Source organism: Hipposideros armiger, unplaced genomic scaffold (genome assembly GCF_001890085.2).
Source record: "Hipposideros armiger isolate ML-2016 unplaced genomic scaffold, ASM189008v1 scaffold_29, whole genome shotgun sequence".
NCBI lineage: Eukaryota > Metazoa > Chordata > Mammalia > Chiroptera > Hipposideridae > Hipposideros > Hipposideros armiger.
The window spans coordinates 2,437,560-2,450,346 of NW_017731379.1; the positions used below are offsets into that span (position 1 = coordinate 2,437,560).

The following is a 12,787-nucleotide window of genomic DNA, read 5'->3' on the forward strand; positions in this document are numbered from 1 at the left end:
CTTTCTTAAAGAACACAGAGCTCTTAAGGGGCCCCATAGTCTTCATAAGGCTAGTTTCAATATTTCACTAGAACTTCATTGTTATTGCCCTAGTTATCAAAATATTCATCAAAACAGTCTGCTTTAGGGCAAGAAGGTGAATGTCCCTGACTCTCTGCTCAAGCGGGTTAAGAAAAAAGATTAGTGCCATAATCCTCACAGAAGCAGACCTTAATATCCTTTGAGGAGAGCCACATTTCTTTGATGAGAAAATATAAGGAAATGTATGCTTGTTAAATACTAATAACAGTTAGCAAATAAAAAGTAGAGAAGCTTCTTAGTTCCTTTTACAAAGACTGCAAAACTGCTGCCAAAACCAGACAAGTAGACATAATAATCTCACTTATGAACAACAATGCAAAATTCATAACTAATTCTATAAAATCTTTATGTACTGAATCTAGTAGGATATTGAAAGAACATACACAATAGCTAGATAGGTTTTATACCAGGAATATAGGACCTAAGTACATAAAGTATATGATAAAGGTAGCATTTTATATAGAGGGGAGACAAGATTGATTACCTCATAAAGAATGCTTAGAAAATTGGCTCACCCCTGGAAAGAATAGGAAAAAATTGCTTCCTTCCTCCTCCTTTACCTTAAAAAAAATCAGATTAAAATGTCCAAGTTAAATCATGAACTAAATATAGAAAAAAGGAGATTGACAAAAAGAAAGACTTTCTAAGTATGTTACCAAAGTCAGAATTAAATACAAACTTTGACTGGATTTGCATACACAAAACCTCGATAAAGTAGAAAACCTCATCAAGTTTAAAGACACATGACAAAGTGGGAAGAGATCTGCAATATACAGATTAGACAAATAGCCTGTATGACAGAGTATGCGTATGAGAGAGAGTAGGCAGCACATGGATAAGGTCATGGGTTTTGATGTCAGACAAAGCTGGGCAGAATACTTGGCTTATAGTAAGCACAATAAATAACTAGTTATTGTTTCTGATAATAAAAAAACCATAGACCTATTACAAATATGTATTTTAAATTAAATTAAAAGTTAAAAAGAGGGAAAGGATGCACATCCATGTTCACAGAAGCATTATTCACAATAGCCAAGAGGTGGAAGCTACCCAAACGTCCACCAACAGAGAGGAATGGATACACAAAATGTGAATCGAGTATTATTCAGCCTTAAAAAGGAAGAAAATTCTGGCATATACTACAACATGGATGAACCTTCAGGCCATTATGCTAAGTGTAATAAACCAGTCGCAAAAATATAAATACTGTATGATACCACTTACATAAGGTATTAAGTGTAGTCAAACTCATAAAAATGCAAAGTGGAACTATGGTTACCAGTGGCTGGGGAAGGGGAGATAGGGAGTTTAGTGGATACAGTTTCAGGTTTGCAAGTCAAAAAAGTTTGGGAGATTGGCTGCACAACATTGTGAATATAATTAACACAACTGAACTGCACACTTAAAAATGGTTAAGATGGTAAATTTTGTTATGTGTATTTTACCACAATTAGAAATCAGAAGTGGGCAAAGGATATAAATGAGGTGGTTACAATGATAAAATATATTTGGCCAATAAAATTATATGAGAAGATTTTTAACTTCTTTTAGTAATAAGAGATAATAAGCATATAAAGTCAATTATACCTCAATAAAAAAGAAAAAAGGGCCGGCCAAGTGGCTCAGTTGGTTAAGAGCTTGCTCAAGAGTTTGAGCTCTGAGCAACAGGGGTTCGATTCCCAGCCTGAGCTGAGCTGCCAGAGAGGAGAGAGGAGACACACACTACACTTCACAGGAAAATACTGGAAAGAATTCAACTATCTTTATAGGCCACTGATTAGAAAGATGGGCCTCAGGACAGAATAGTATGCAATCATTAAACTTAATATTGACAAAATATTAAGTGAAAAACAAACAAAAAAGATAAATTTTTTCAAAATTTAATTAGAAGTATGTAAAATAAATACATTACATGAACTTGTAGAAAGAGTAAAATAAACCAAAATATTAACATTATCTCTGAGTTGAAGAAAAGGTTTCTGAGTTTTGCTTTCTTTACATTTTCTGTATTTTATTTTTCTACAACTAGATACTTCCTACAAGTATATATTTTCCATTATATTTAAGAGCACAAAACAGAAAACTATAGGGACAGAAGAGCAGGTCAATCATCTAATCATCCATTCTTTTAACAAGAATCTACTGAGCACCCACTATAAGCCCTACACTGGGCTAGGGGCTCTAGGTAAACAGTGAGTAAGTCCACATGGTCCCCACTTTGAGACTTTCAGTTTAGATGGGGAGACATGTTAAATAAATGACCATACAAAGGCACTTGATACTATGAGAGCCTTAAAGGGGAGATTTGACCTAGTTTTGAGGGGGTTTGTGGGAGGCCGAGATTCAGGGTCAGAGAAGGGGTCAATGAATACTGAGATTTAAAGGATAAATGATGCTTAATTGGGTGAAGCAGGGAGAGTTAATAATAATACGGGCATGTGCAAAAACTCTGTTGTAGGATGGAGTCGGGCACATACAAGGAATTAAGGCAGTGGAGAGAGTAAAGGGGAGAGAGGGAAAGCAAGCAGAACATGCAAAGCTTTTTGTAAGTCTTGTAAAAAAATGTGATCTTTGTCCTAAGAGCAACATAATGTACTGTAGTAAAATTACTCGGGCTACTGCAGAGGACAGCAGACTAGTGGGGACAAGGCAAGATGCACAAAGACCAGCCAAAAAGCTCTTTCAGTACCTACATGAGAAATGGTCGAAGCTTGGCCTAGAAAAGAAGACATAAACATAATTGAGATTATTTTAGAGAAAAAATTGATGTGATTTGTGGGTACACTGAATATGGAGATTTATGAAAGGGAAGGAAGTGTTGAGGATGATTCCCAGATTTCTGGCTTGTGCAGATGGAAGGAGGGATATTCAGTTCATAGAGGCAGAAAGGACAGGAAAAGGACAAGGTTTGGGGAATGGTCTGAAGATAATGAGTTAGGTTTAAGATAGGCTGAGTTGGAGACTTTGCATTGTTCAGCAGACAATCAGATATTTGCATGTGGGGGTCAGAGAACAAACAGGTCAGGGCTAGAAACACAACTTTATGAATCACTGGCATATAGTCACTGAATTGCCAATGTGAATAAGATAGCAGAAAGAGAGCGAGGGAATGAAAGAAAGAACGAATAAAGGAGAAGAGGACAGAAGAGTCATAGCAAAAAGTCTGCTTATGTATGGAGCCTTAAAAGAACTTTAACATTTCATGCCCAGGTTATGGAAGATGAGTTTGCAAGGGAAAAAGAAAAGCCAAATGGGTAGAAAGGAAATCTGGAGTGTGTCATCACAGAAGTCAGGTGAGAAAGTTTCAAGAGTTTGTGGACAACACACATATATTGAACTCTTACTATGTACAAGGCCTTGTGCTACTGATATCCTGCCTGAAATACGAGTATATATGTCTGAGGCCTTAAGGTTTATCATAATCACCTCTAAAGCCTTGATTCAATTTTTTCTTAGTCCAAACAGCACTCATTTCTCCATCCCATTCCCAAAATTCACTTGAATATGCAAGCTCACCATTTTTCAAAGTTCTATGTTCTTAGTCTAAAAGAAATAACAGCTGTAACAGAAATATTCATATTACTCCTCCCCCACATCTCTAGAAAATAGCCCAGTCAGCAAGAAAATGTCTTATTTGAATACTTATCCAGACTAACTATAGATATTGATTGCAATATCTCATTCCTACTCTTAGTATTATACCTGGATAGCAATGAAAGTCAGTAATGCAACACAAGTCCAAAATACTCAATAATGATCCTGATTGATTAGAGGCCCCCTGAAGGCAGAGACTGTGTTGCTTGTCCTGTCTTCCTGCACATAACTAACAATATTTAATCTTGCTCTAGTGATCCAATCTTCAATATGCTAATAATCTTAAATGGGGACTTCAGTAAACTTTTCCCACAATTATTTTAAGTATTAAATCAAATAAGTAAAAGCACTTTTCTTTGGCTCTTTACAATTGTAGGCGCTAAAAAAAAGTCCCACAGCATTAGCACTCTGCTGAGCTAGGTGTCCAGCTCAGCTTTATTCAACTGAATACACATATTAGAACATTTGAAAATGAAGAAAGAAACTAAGATTTATTATATACCTTTTCTGTGCCAAATACTTTATATTTGTAAATTTAATCTTTCCAACTACTCCATAAAATACTATCTTCTACTTGCAGATGAGAAAACTGAGAAACTTGTTGGAAGTCTCACAGTTGGTAATTTCCAGAGATGTGGTAAAACCCAAAATTTGTATGACTCCAAAGCTCATGCCCACAGCAGTGCCTCTCAAACTTGTTCAACAAGTTAATTCCAACTGTAAAGGAAAACAAAAACATATTCCCAGGAGACTTTGGGGGACTACTTAAGTACCCAGTTTAAACTGGATCTTTCTTAAGTCTTATTTTTACCTTAAAATTTATTTTTATGCTTGCATTTCACTCTACAATCTATTAGTTTGTTTAATAGAAAACCTTTCAAATGGCTTACCAATTAAAAAATTCAATACTTCCCTCTAAAAAAATATTTTAGAAAACCTGACACTATAGGAAGGTGCACCTTTCATTAAAATCCTATAGCCTTTTTTGGTTCCTGGTCCCTGACCTCATAAACCTGGATCCCAGTTTAAAAACCTGATTACACAGCAAACTGCATTACCAAAAAAAATCTGAATAATTATGAAAACAATCATTATAGATAACTCAAGATATTAATAACATAATTGTAAAGCTATATATAGAGTCAAGTAATTTCTTAACTCACCAATGCCAACGAAACAAAATTCTATAACACAGCCGATCCCATTGAGTTTGACCAAACTAACTGAAGAGCAATCCCTGAACGTGTTAACGCCATCTCTTCTTTCCAAGACCCTGGTTAATGTGAAAGCGTAAGTATGAATTCTCCCTGTGGACATTTATGAAATGCCGACTGTGTGCCCAGATGTGGACCATACTAGAAGTTAAGCAATGTACTCAGTGGCGAATCACATTCGGAACAGTTCTGTTAGACTTTCTCCGCCTTACCATGGGGGACAAACACTTCTCGAATTCTCCCCCCACCACTTCACAATTTGGAGGTAGCTCGCAGTAGAAAAGAATGGTACTAGGTTTTAATTTTGGCTTTAAGAAAACAAGTCTGAACTTCTATATTCTTTTTGTTTCGTTTTGTTTTTTACCGGCGGCATGACGGTGAACATTTGAAATGTGTAGGATTTGCTCAAGTGCTCAACATGGTTCCTTCGTTAGAGCTTATGCACTTCAAGGGCTTTGACTTACAACATTTAGGAAGTTATTTAAGCTAGGAAGTCAAGTCAAGGTTAAGGATCGTCGCCAAAAGGTAGGGAATGAGTTACTTCCACGAAGAAATCCTCACTCACCTAGGCAAGGAAAGACTTCGTAAACCACCTTCCATACTGCCTCTCAAATCCCTTCAAGTCCCTTCCCAACTTTGTACCAGAACAGGAGCTCGTTTGTAGCCCAACTATTCTCAGGACAGAAGGAGCCCACGCCCAACCCACTATGCTTACTTTTCTAGCTGCTTCTTAAGCTAGGCGGGCCGTTTAGAACTAACAGTCTCGGAAACCATCTTGCTCCAAACCGAACTCGCGGAAAGGCGTGGGTGGGTGCACGGATTGGACGCTGAGCGCGCCAGCGGCGTGGCGGCTGGCCCACAATCCCTTGCGAGGGGGGGAAAGGCGAGGGGGCCAGGCAAGGGGGACAGCAGATGAGAAGAGCCAAGAAACTGGAACCCTATAATATGGATACAGATTAATCCTTATACCACCGTTCCGTATCCCAAACCGGTAACTAACCAGTTTGTGGGTGTTACTCCCACTCAGAGAGATCATTCCTATTAACAACCCTGAGGTTTCCACCCAATGGGCCAGGGAGAAGGTGAGGAAATGTGGTGTGCAGGGCCCACTGGGCCTGGCTCTCCATCCTGCTGCCTCCATCTGTCTTTTTATTGTCAGGATGTATAGTTAATGGGGAAACACTAGACGGAATTTGGAAGAATCACGACAGAAATGGTGCAAACTTGTGGAAATTTAGCTTGCCTCTGCCGAGTGGCAAAACTCAAGGCCGCACGCTTGCAGCCAGGCCGCAGGCCCCGCCCCTCCCGCTTTACGCCTGACGTCACACGGCGCAGCCAGGCGCAGGCGTGCGGGGTTCGGCCGCCCGGGGTTTAGTAACTAGACACGCGCATGGGCGCGAGTAAGTGTCGGGCTTTGAAATGCAGCGGCATTTAGTGAGCTTCCCCCTGTCCCCAGCGGTGCGGGTGAAGCTGGTGTCTGCAGGCTTCCAGACTGCTGAGGAACTTCTAGAGGTGAAACCCTCCGAGCTCAGCAAAGGTAATGACTCCTGGCAAGCAGACGCACACTGGCCGCTGTGTTTGCCGCCTTCATTTCTGTTCTCCCGTCTTCAGGCTTCAGCCCGATCTCTGCAGATTCTGCTGCCGCCCACGGCTGCATTTACAAAGTGAAAAAACTCATTGACTCCACTTAAACATGGTTGGAATTGTCAGAACTGTGATCTTGAAAACATTTACTAATTGCTTTCTCTGCCAGTGCCTGCTGAATGCCCTGGGATTACCTCATTTTTACTCAAAAGAGCTCTTACGTGGATTATGTCCAATACATAGATGAAGGAACTGAGGTATAGAAAAATGAAGCCGTCTGGGGTCAGTCTCACTGTTCACGTTACACTACGGTGTGCCTAGAACTGTGCAATTAAGATAGAACGGAATTTTAAGTCATTGTCCTTAACTGTGAAATAAGGAGGCTTCAACTCACCACTCGAGAATAAATGTTGTAGACCCAATGTTAACTATTGTAAATCTTACACTACACTGCACTGTGTCCCCCAAAGTTTGATGGGCTCGTTTTCTTTTAACAAGTTGGTTTTACCAAAAAAAAAAAAAAAGCTTAATGATAATAATAGCTAACAATTATTGAACATTTTGGATGGCGTTGGTATTCTACCAAGCTTTTTACTGTCTCATTCCCGTTTTATAGAAGAAGAAATCTGAGGTGCAAAAAAGTAGCTTGCCCATACATGGTGACTGCATAGTCAGTGGTGCAGTCAGGATTTACAAACCCAAGTAATCTGACTCCAGAGTTCAGGTTCTTAAATTGGATAAGTTTCATTGCCTTATCACCATTATTGTCTTTAGTTAACACCAAATTTATAGTTTGTATCCTTACCAAATCAAACACTGATATATCAAACTCTTATAAGTGACATTATCCTCACCATTATTTCTTTCATTAGCATCTTGTTTTGTATTTGTCATTTTCTCTTTTCAGGCCATACTGTCAGATAGGAATGAAATTGTGTAGTTGAGGAAAGCATAAGTGTATTGTTTAAAATATTTGTGCATCAAATAATTGATCTCATTAAATAGTTTGGAGTGATACATGAATTTTTCATGCCATTGTTTCCACGAAGTTTTTATTATGAATAATACATGCATATGCATTTCTTAAAGTTGCATCTTGTTTTAGGCAAAGAGACCATTTTCATTCTCTTCTAAAAAATAATTTGTATACCTTATGAGAGCAAGATAATTACGGCTTCACAAGACCAAAAGAGTTAGTAAAAAGACTGGTTGCTAATCCATTTTTATTTCTGTGTCCTGAGACACTTGTAGGTACTCAGAAATGCTTTAGAGGTTTAGGTTTTTGAATTCTCTTGCTGAGGTAATACATCTTTTAAGTATATGAAGACTAAGCATAAATACCTTTAATAATTTGAAAGATTAAATAGTTAATGGAATGTTGCATTTTTATGTTTCTCTACTCTTGGACTCACTCTTGTTATCTAAAAATTAAAATTAATGAAGACAACCCAATAGCATGTTAGACTGTTTTAAATCTCTAAAGTCAGGGTTTTTTGTGTTTTTTTTCTTATTCTACTTTCAGAAGTTGGTATATCTAAAGAAGAAGCCTTAGAAACTCTGCAAATTATAAGAAGAGAATGCCTCACAAATAAACCAAGACATGCTGGTACAGCTGAGTCAGGCAAGAAGTGTACAGCGCTGAAACTTCTTGAGCAGGAGCATACCCAGAGCTTCATAATTACCTTCTGTTCAGCACTAGATAATATTCTTGGGGGTGGCGTACCCTTAACCAAAATAACAGAAATTTGTGGTGCTCCAGGTGTTGGAAAAACACAATTATGGTAAAATAAAATGTTCCCTTTTTAAGGGTGGGCTTAATAACATTTTATGTAATTAATATTGTGCTATGGGACTACAGTCAGAAGATCATAAAAGACGTGTGTGTTCATAATTTTTTGTGTATGTGTGCACACATCAAAAACCAACTTAACCACCTGTATTACTTTAGCACCCCATTGATAAATTGATACAATTACTTTGATATAAAAAAATGTTTCTTTTGCAATCTTGTGATGTGGTCATTAGGATAAATAAGCAGACTTCTACTTTATTATATAGTTAACTCCTGAGAATACATTTGAAAGTCAAATGTTTGAAAGTAGCTTTATGTATAATAAGAAAGGGTTCCATTCCCAGAGGCCTAAAAACAACTAAAATTCCTCAATCATGATTTCATAGGCACACTGTCTCCCTAATGCAAGCATCAATTGATTCATATATATTTGGAGCCATGGAGAGTCAGCCATCTCTGTTGTCTGGAGGAGTATTCTTGCATTTATAAAATATTTAATGGTACCTAATGGTGGTAATCTGGAGTTTGAAAAACACCGCCTTAGAAGATTGTGATAATGATTTGTTCATTTGACTTCTTTCTCTTTGTAGTATGCAGTTGGCCATAGATGTGCAGATACCAGAATGTTTTGGAGGAGTGGAAGGTGAAGCAATTTTTATTGATACAGAGGGAAGTTTTATAGTTGATAGAGTGGTAGACCTTGCTACTGCCTGCATTCAGCACCTTCAGCTTATAGCAGGAACACATGTGGGAGAGGGTAAGTTAGCAGGTTTTTTCTGTATAATAGAAGTAATTTGCATTTGTATGCATCTTAAGCCTCAGCAAGAGACTGTTTGGAATGTGAAAGCTTAATACTTGACAGTGTACTAGTGTTAAATTCTCACATTTCTCTTACAAAATGAGAAAAGCCACAACCTAGATTGTCCTTTTTTCCCCCTTGCATGGCCCTCATTTCTTACTGCAGGAGCTCTGGGGCAAAATTTGTGTATGTATTTCAATGTATGACTTCAAATCATTCTCTGACCTGTCAGATGTAAACTAATTTTTTTTGACACTTGAACATAAGTAAGTATTGTCTCAATGCATTCAGTGTGTATTGACTTCTGTACTGGTTTTTTCAAAAACCAAAGGTAGTTTTTTTGTTTTGTTTGTTTTTTATATGGAGCGCTTCACGAATTTGCGTGTCATCCTTGCGCAGGGGCCATCCTATTTTTCTCTGTATTGTTCTAATTTTAGTATATGCTGCCAAAGCGAGCACCAAAGGTAGTTTAGAAAAACCATGCCTGGAGCTGTTTGGAATATTAAGCGGATGGGCCTTATGGGGCAATGAGTAGTATGTAATTGACCTCACGACTATGTTAATTGTATTACTAAAGTGTTTGGGAAGGTTTTTTTGCACTTATTATGTGGAAATAGCGATTTTTTTTTTAAAAGAAAATTTAAAGGTAATTTATATTCAAGTTCTTGTCCTTTCAGTTACTTATAAAATTAAATGGTTTCTGGTTTGACTGTTTTTTCTTCTTCTTTGTTTCATTTTATTTTTTAGATATGTAGTCATTCTTTTCTCTAGAAGTTTTAAAAAAACAATACTTTTTACAAATGCTTATATTCCCTTTAAATGCATGTAATCAGCTGGATGTTTTTATTTTCATGGGAGTACTAGGTGTTCTTTTTAACTAATGACTAGTATATCTACTGAAAGTCCTTAAAGCTACCCAGGTCACAATGTGTATTTGTAATAGTGTCTTAAAATTTTATTGTAAATATTGTAGGTGTAGCACTGGGATATGAAGTTTTCAATGATTGGTGTGTGATTAAACTGCCATTTTTTTGGTTAAAAATAAACTTTTTGAATGTATATTTGCAATAGGCAATGTTTTCTTGCAGTGTTAAAACTTAAGTATATTTTAAAGTGCAATCATTTTTAACTGGTTTCCCTTTGAAATATGTATAGAGCCAAACTGGTTATTTTTTAAAAATCCAATCTAAGTAGGAAATTTCATTTTATATCATTGTTTCTACTTAAATATTAAATTATACTATAGCATTTAAGGGGAAAAATGCTTCTTTTGAATATTTTTCCATTTAACTCTTAATTTGTAGTCTTATGAAAAAAACAAGAAAGAAATTGCAATATGTTACTTTTATTCAACGGAAGCCAATAACTAGGAATATGAGAAGGCGGACATTAAAACTAGTTGTATATGTGAACAATTTCTAGATAGCCTAATATGTAAGGAAACAGTGGAAAAGGTAAAAATAAAGAGTACAGGAATTATTAAGTGATAGTTCATAGTGATTTTGCTACAATTTTATCATCTTTCAGTTAAAGAGTTTTGTTACAGTAACAAAACTGAGTTTTGTTGAAGACACTATCACAGTGAAGCATTTTGTTATTCAAAATATTGTTTTCCTAAAATCACCAATATATCAAAACAGGTAAAAGTAATTATTTTAAGATTGTTTTGTTGTTTATTTCAGAGCACCCAAAAGCTTTGGAGGATTTCACTCTTGAAAATATTCTTTCTCATATTTATTATTTTCGTTGTCATGATTACACAGAGCTACTGGCACAAGTTTATCTCCTTCCAGACTTCCTTTCAGAACACTCAAAGGTATGGCTCAAACTGCTGAAATATAACTCACCAAGTATCTTTGGAGGAGTTTGATTAGCATGAAAAATAAGTAAACAGTATAGTGGTATAAGGCAATTCAGAAAAATCTCTTCATTTCTTGTCCTACAATTTATTTAAATTTGCATTTAGTGTGTGTGTGTGTGTGTGTGTGTGTGTGTGTGTGTGTGTGAGAGAGAGAGAGATATAGTGCCTAAAGTAAGAAATTGAAATACTATAGAAAGAAGTTCCACCTCTAGTAATTGTGGAATAGCTCCTATCAAATAAACTGTATAGAGAGGTATAAAATGAAAAAGAAAACTTCCCTTCTGCTACTGCTTCCTAGTGCCTCTCCCCAAAGTTGACCACTGTTATAGTTTCTTGTGTGTCTTCTCAAAAAAAGTTTTATATATATCATAATATCTAGCTTCCCATTTTTAACATTTGTTAATGGAATTATACTATTTAATATTGTTCTATACCTTCCATTTTGGCATAGTGCTTTGCAAATCTTTTTGTATTAGCACATACGAGTATGGATAGACCTTACTCTTTTTCAGCTGCATATTTCATTTTAAGATACTTTCGCTGTTGGTAGGAATGCAAAATGGTACAGTTGCTGTAGAAAACAGCATAGTAGTTCCTCAAAAATTGAAAATAGAACTACCATATGATGCAGCAATTCTACTTCTGGGTATGTGACCAAAAGAATTGAAAGCAGGGTCTTGAAGAGGTATTTGTACACCTATGTTCATGGCAGCATTATTCACAGTAGCTAAAATGTGGAAGCAACACAGGTGTCCTTTTTTTTTCTTTTTTTCTTTTTTCTCCAGCTGAGCCATCCTACCACCTTTTGGCAGCTCAGCTCGGGCCGGGCATTGAACCGCTGTTGCTCAGAGCTCAAACTCTTGAGCGAGCTCTTAACCAACTGAGCCACTCGGCCGGCCCAACACAGGTGTCCATTGATAGATGAATAGATAAGCAAAATGTGGTACACACACACGCACAAATGGACTATTATTCAGTCTTAAAAAGGAAGGAAAGTCTAAATCTGACATATTCTACAACAGGGATGACTCTTGAGGACATTATACTGAAATAAGTCAGTTATGAAAAAAGATATACTGTATGATTCTACTTTTATGAGGTATCAAGAGTAGTCAAACTCAGACAGAAAGTAGAATGGTGTTTGCCAGGGCATGGGGGGAAGAGGAGAATGGGGAGTTATTGTTTAATGGATACAGAGTTTAATTTTACAAGATGAAAAGTGTTCTGAACATGGTAGCACATGATTATAAATGTACTTAATACCACTAAACTGTACAATTAAAATTATTAAGATGGTAAATTTTGTATTTTACTGCAATAAAAATGGGGGGCAAAAGTAGGTAGTCTTAATTTATTTCACCAATCCTCTTATCGGGCTTTTAGATGCTATTATTTACAATGGTTTGGAGATAACCCTTACAGTATCTCTTGGGGTACATTTGTGAGTGCATTTATGGAATAAATGCTAAATATTAGAACTGTAATATTACAGATTATATATATCTTTAATTTTGATAAACATTACACATGACAAAGACTCTCCTTGACCAAACTTTTAGTCATCCACCTCCGAGCCTTCTTTTGGAATAGGCCTTGACCTTGACCTACGTTCTGTCTTTGGCTTTACCAGCCCAGTTCATTTTTTGAATAATGTTGCTATGAACATGTGTGTATAATAATAAAGAATCCTTCTAAGTTAGAGAGAATCACTCACCCTTACTATCTGATCACCTTTAATACCTCAGGTTTCTCATTCCCCATCTTTTTTTTTTTTTTTTAAAGATTTTTTTTTTTTATTGGGGAATTGGGGGGATGGGAACAGTGCTGGGGAATTGGGGGAAGGGGAACAGACAAGTTGCTGT

The 12,787-nt window shown here is 36.7% G+C and overlaps 1 protein-coding gene across 3 annotated transcripts in view; it reads left to right on the forward strand.

The window, feature by feature from the left end:
• The first annotated feature begins 6,207 nt into the window (after positions 1-6,207).
• The window catches only part of RAD51C (RAD51 paralog C), a 23,864-nt gene continuing 17,284 nt past the window's right edge, over positions 6,208-12,787 (forward strand). For 2 of the 3 annotated variants that reach the window (XM_019636584.1, XM_019636585.1), the window contains exons 1-4: positions 6,245-6,426; positions 7,996-8,254; positions 8,856-9,022; positions 10,747-10,880. In XM_019636584.1, the coding sequence (XP_019492129.1) occupies positions 6,309-6,426; positions 7,996-8,254; positions 8,856-9,022; positions 10,747-10,880 (678 nt within the window). In that variant the 5' untranslated portion in view covers positions 6,245-6,308. Of the gene's footprint in view, positions 6,427-7,995; positions 8,255-8,855; positions 9,023-10,746; positions 10,881-12,787 lie in introns of all 3 variants that reach the window. The other variant, XM_019636583.1, reaches the window with a different exon arrangement.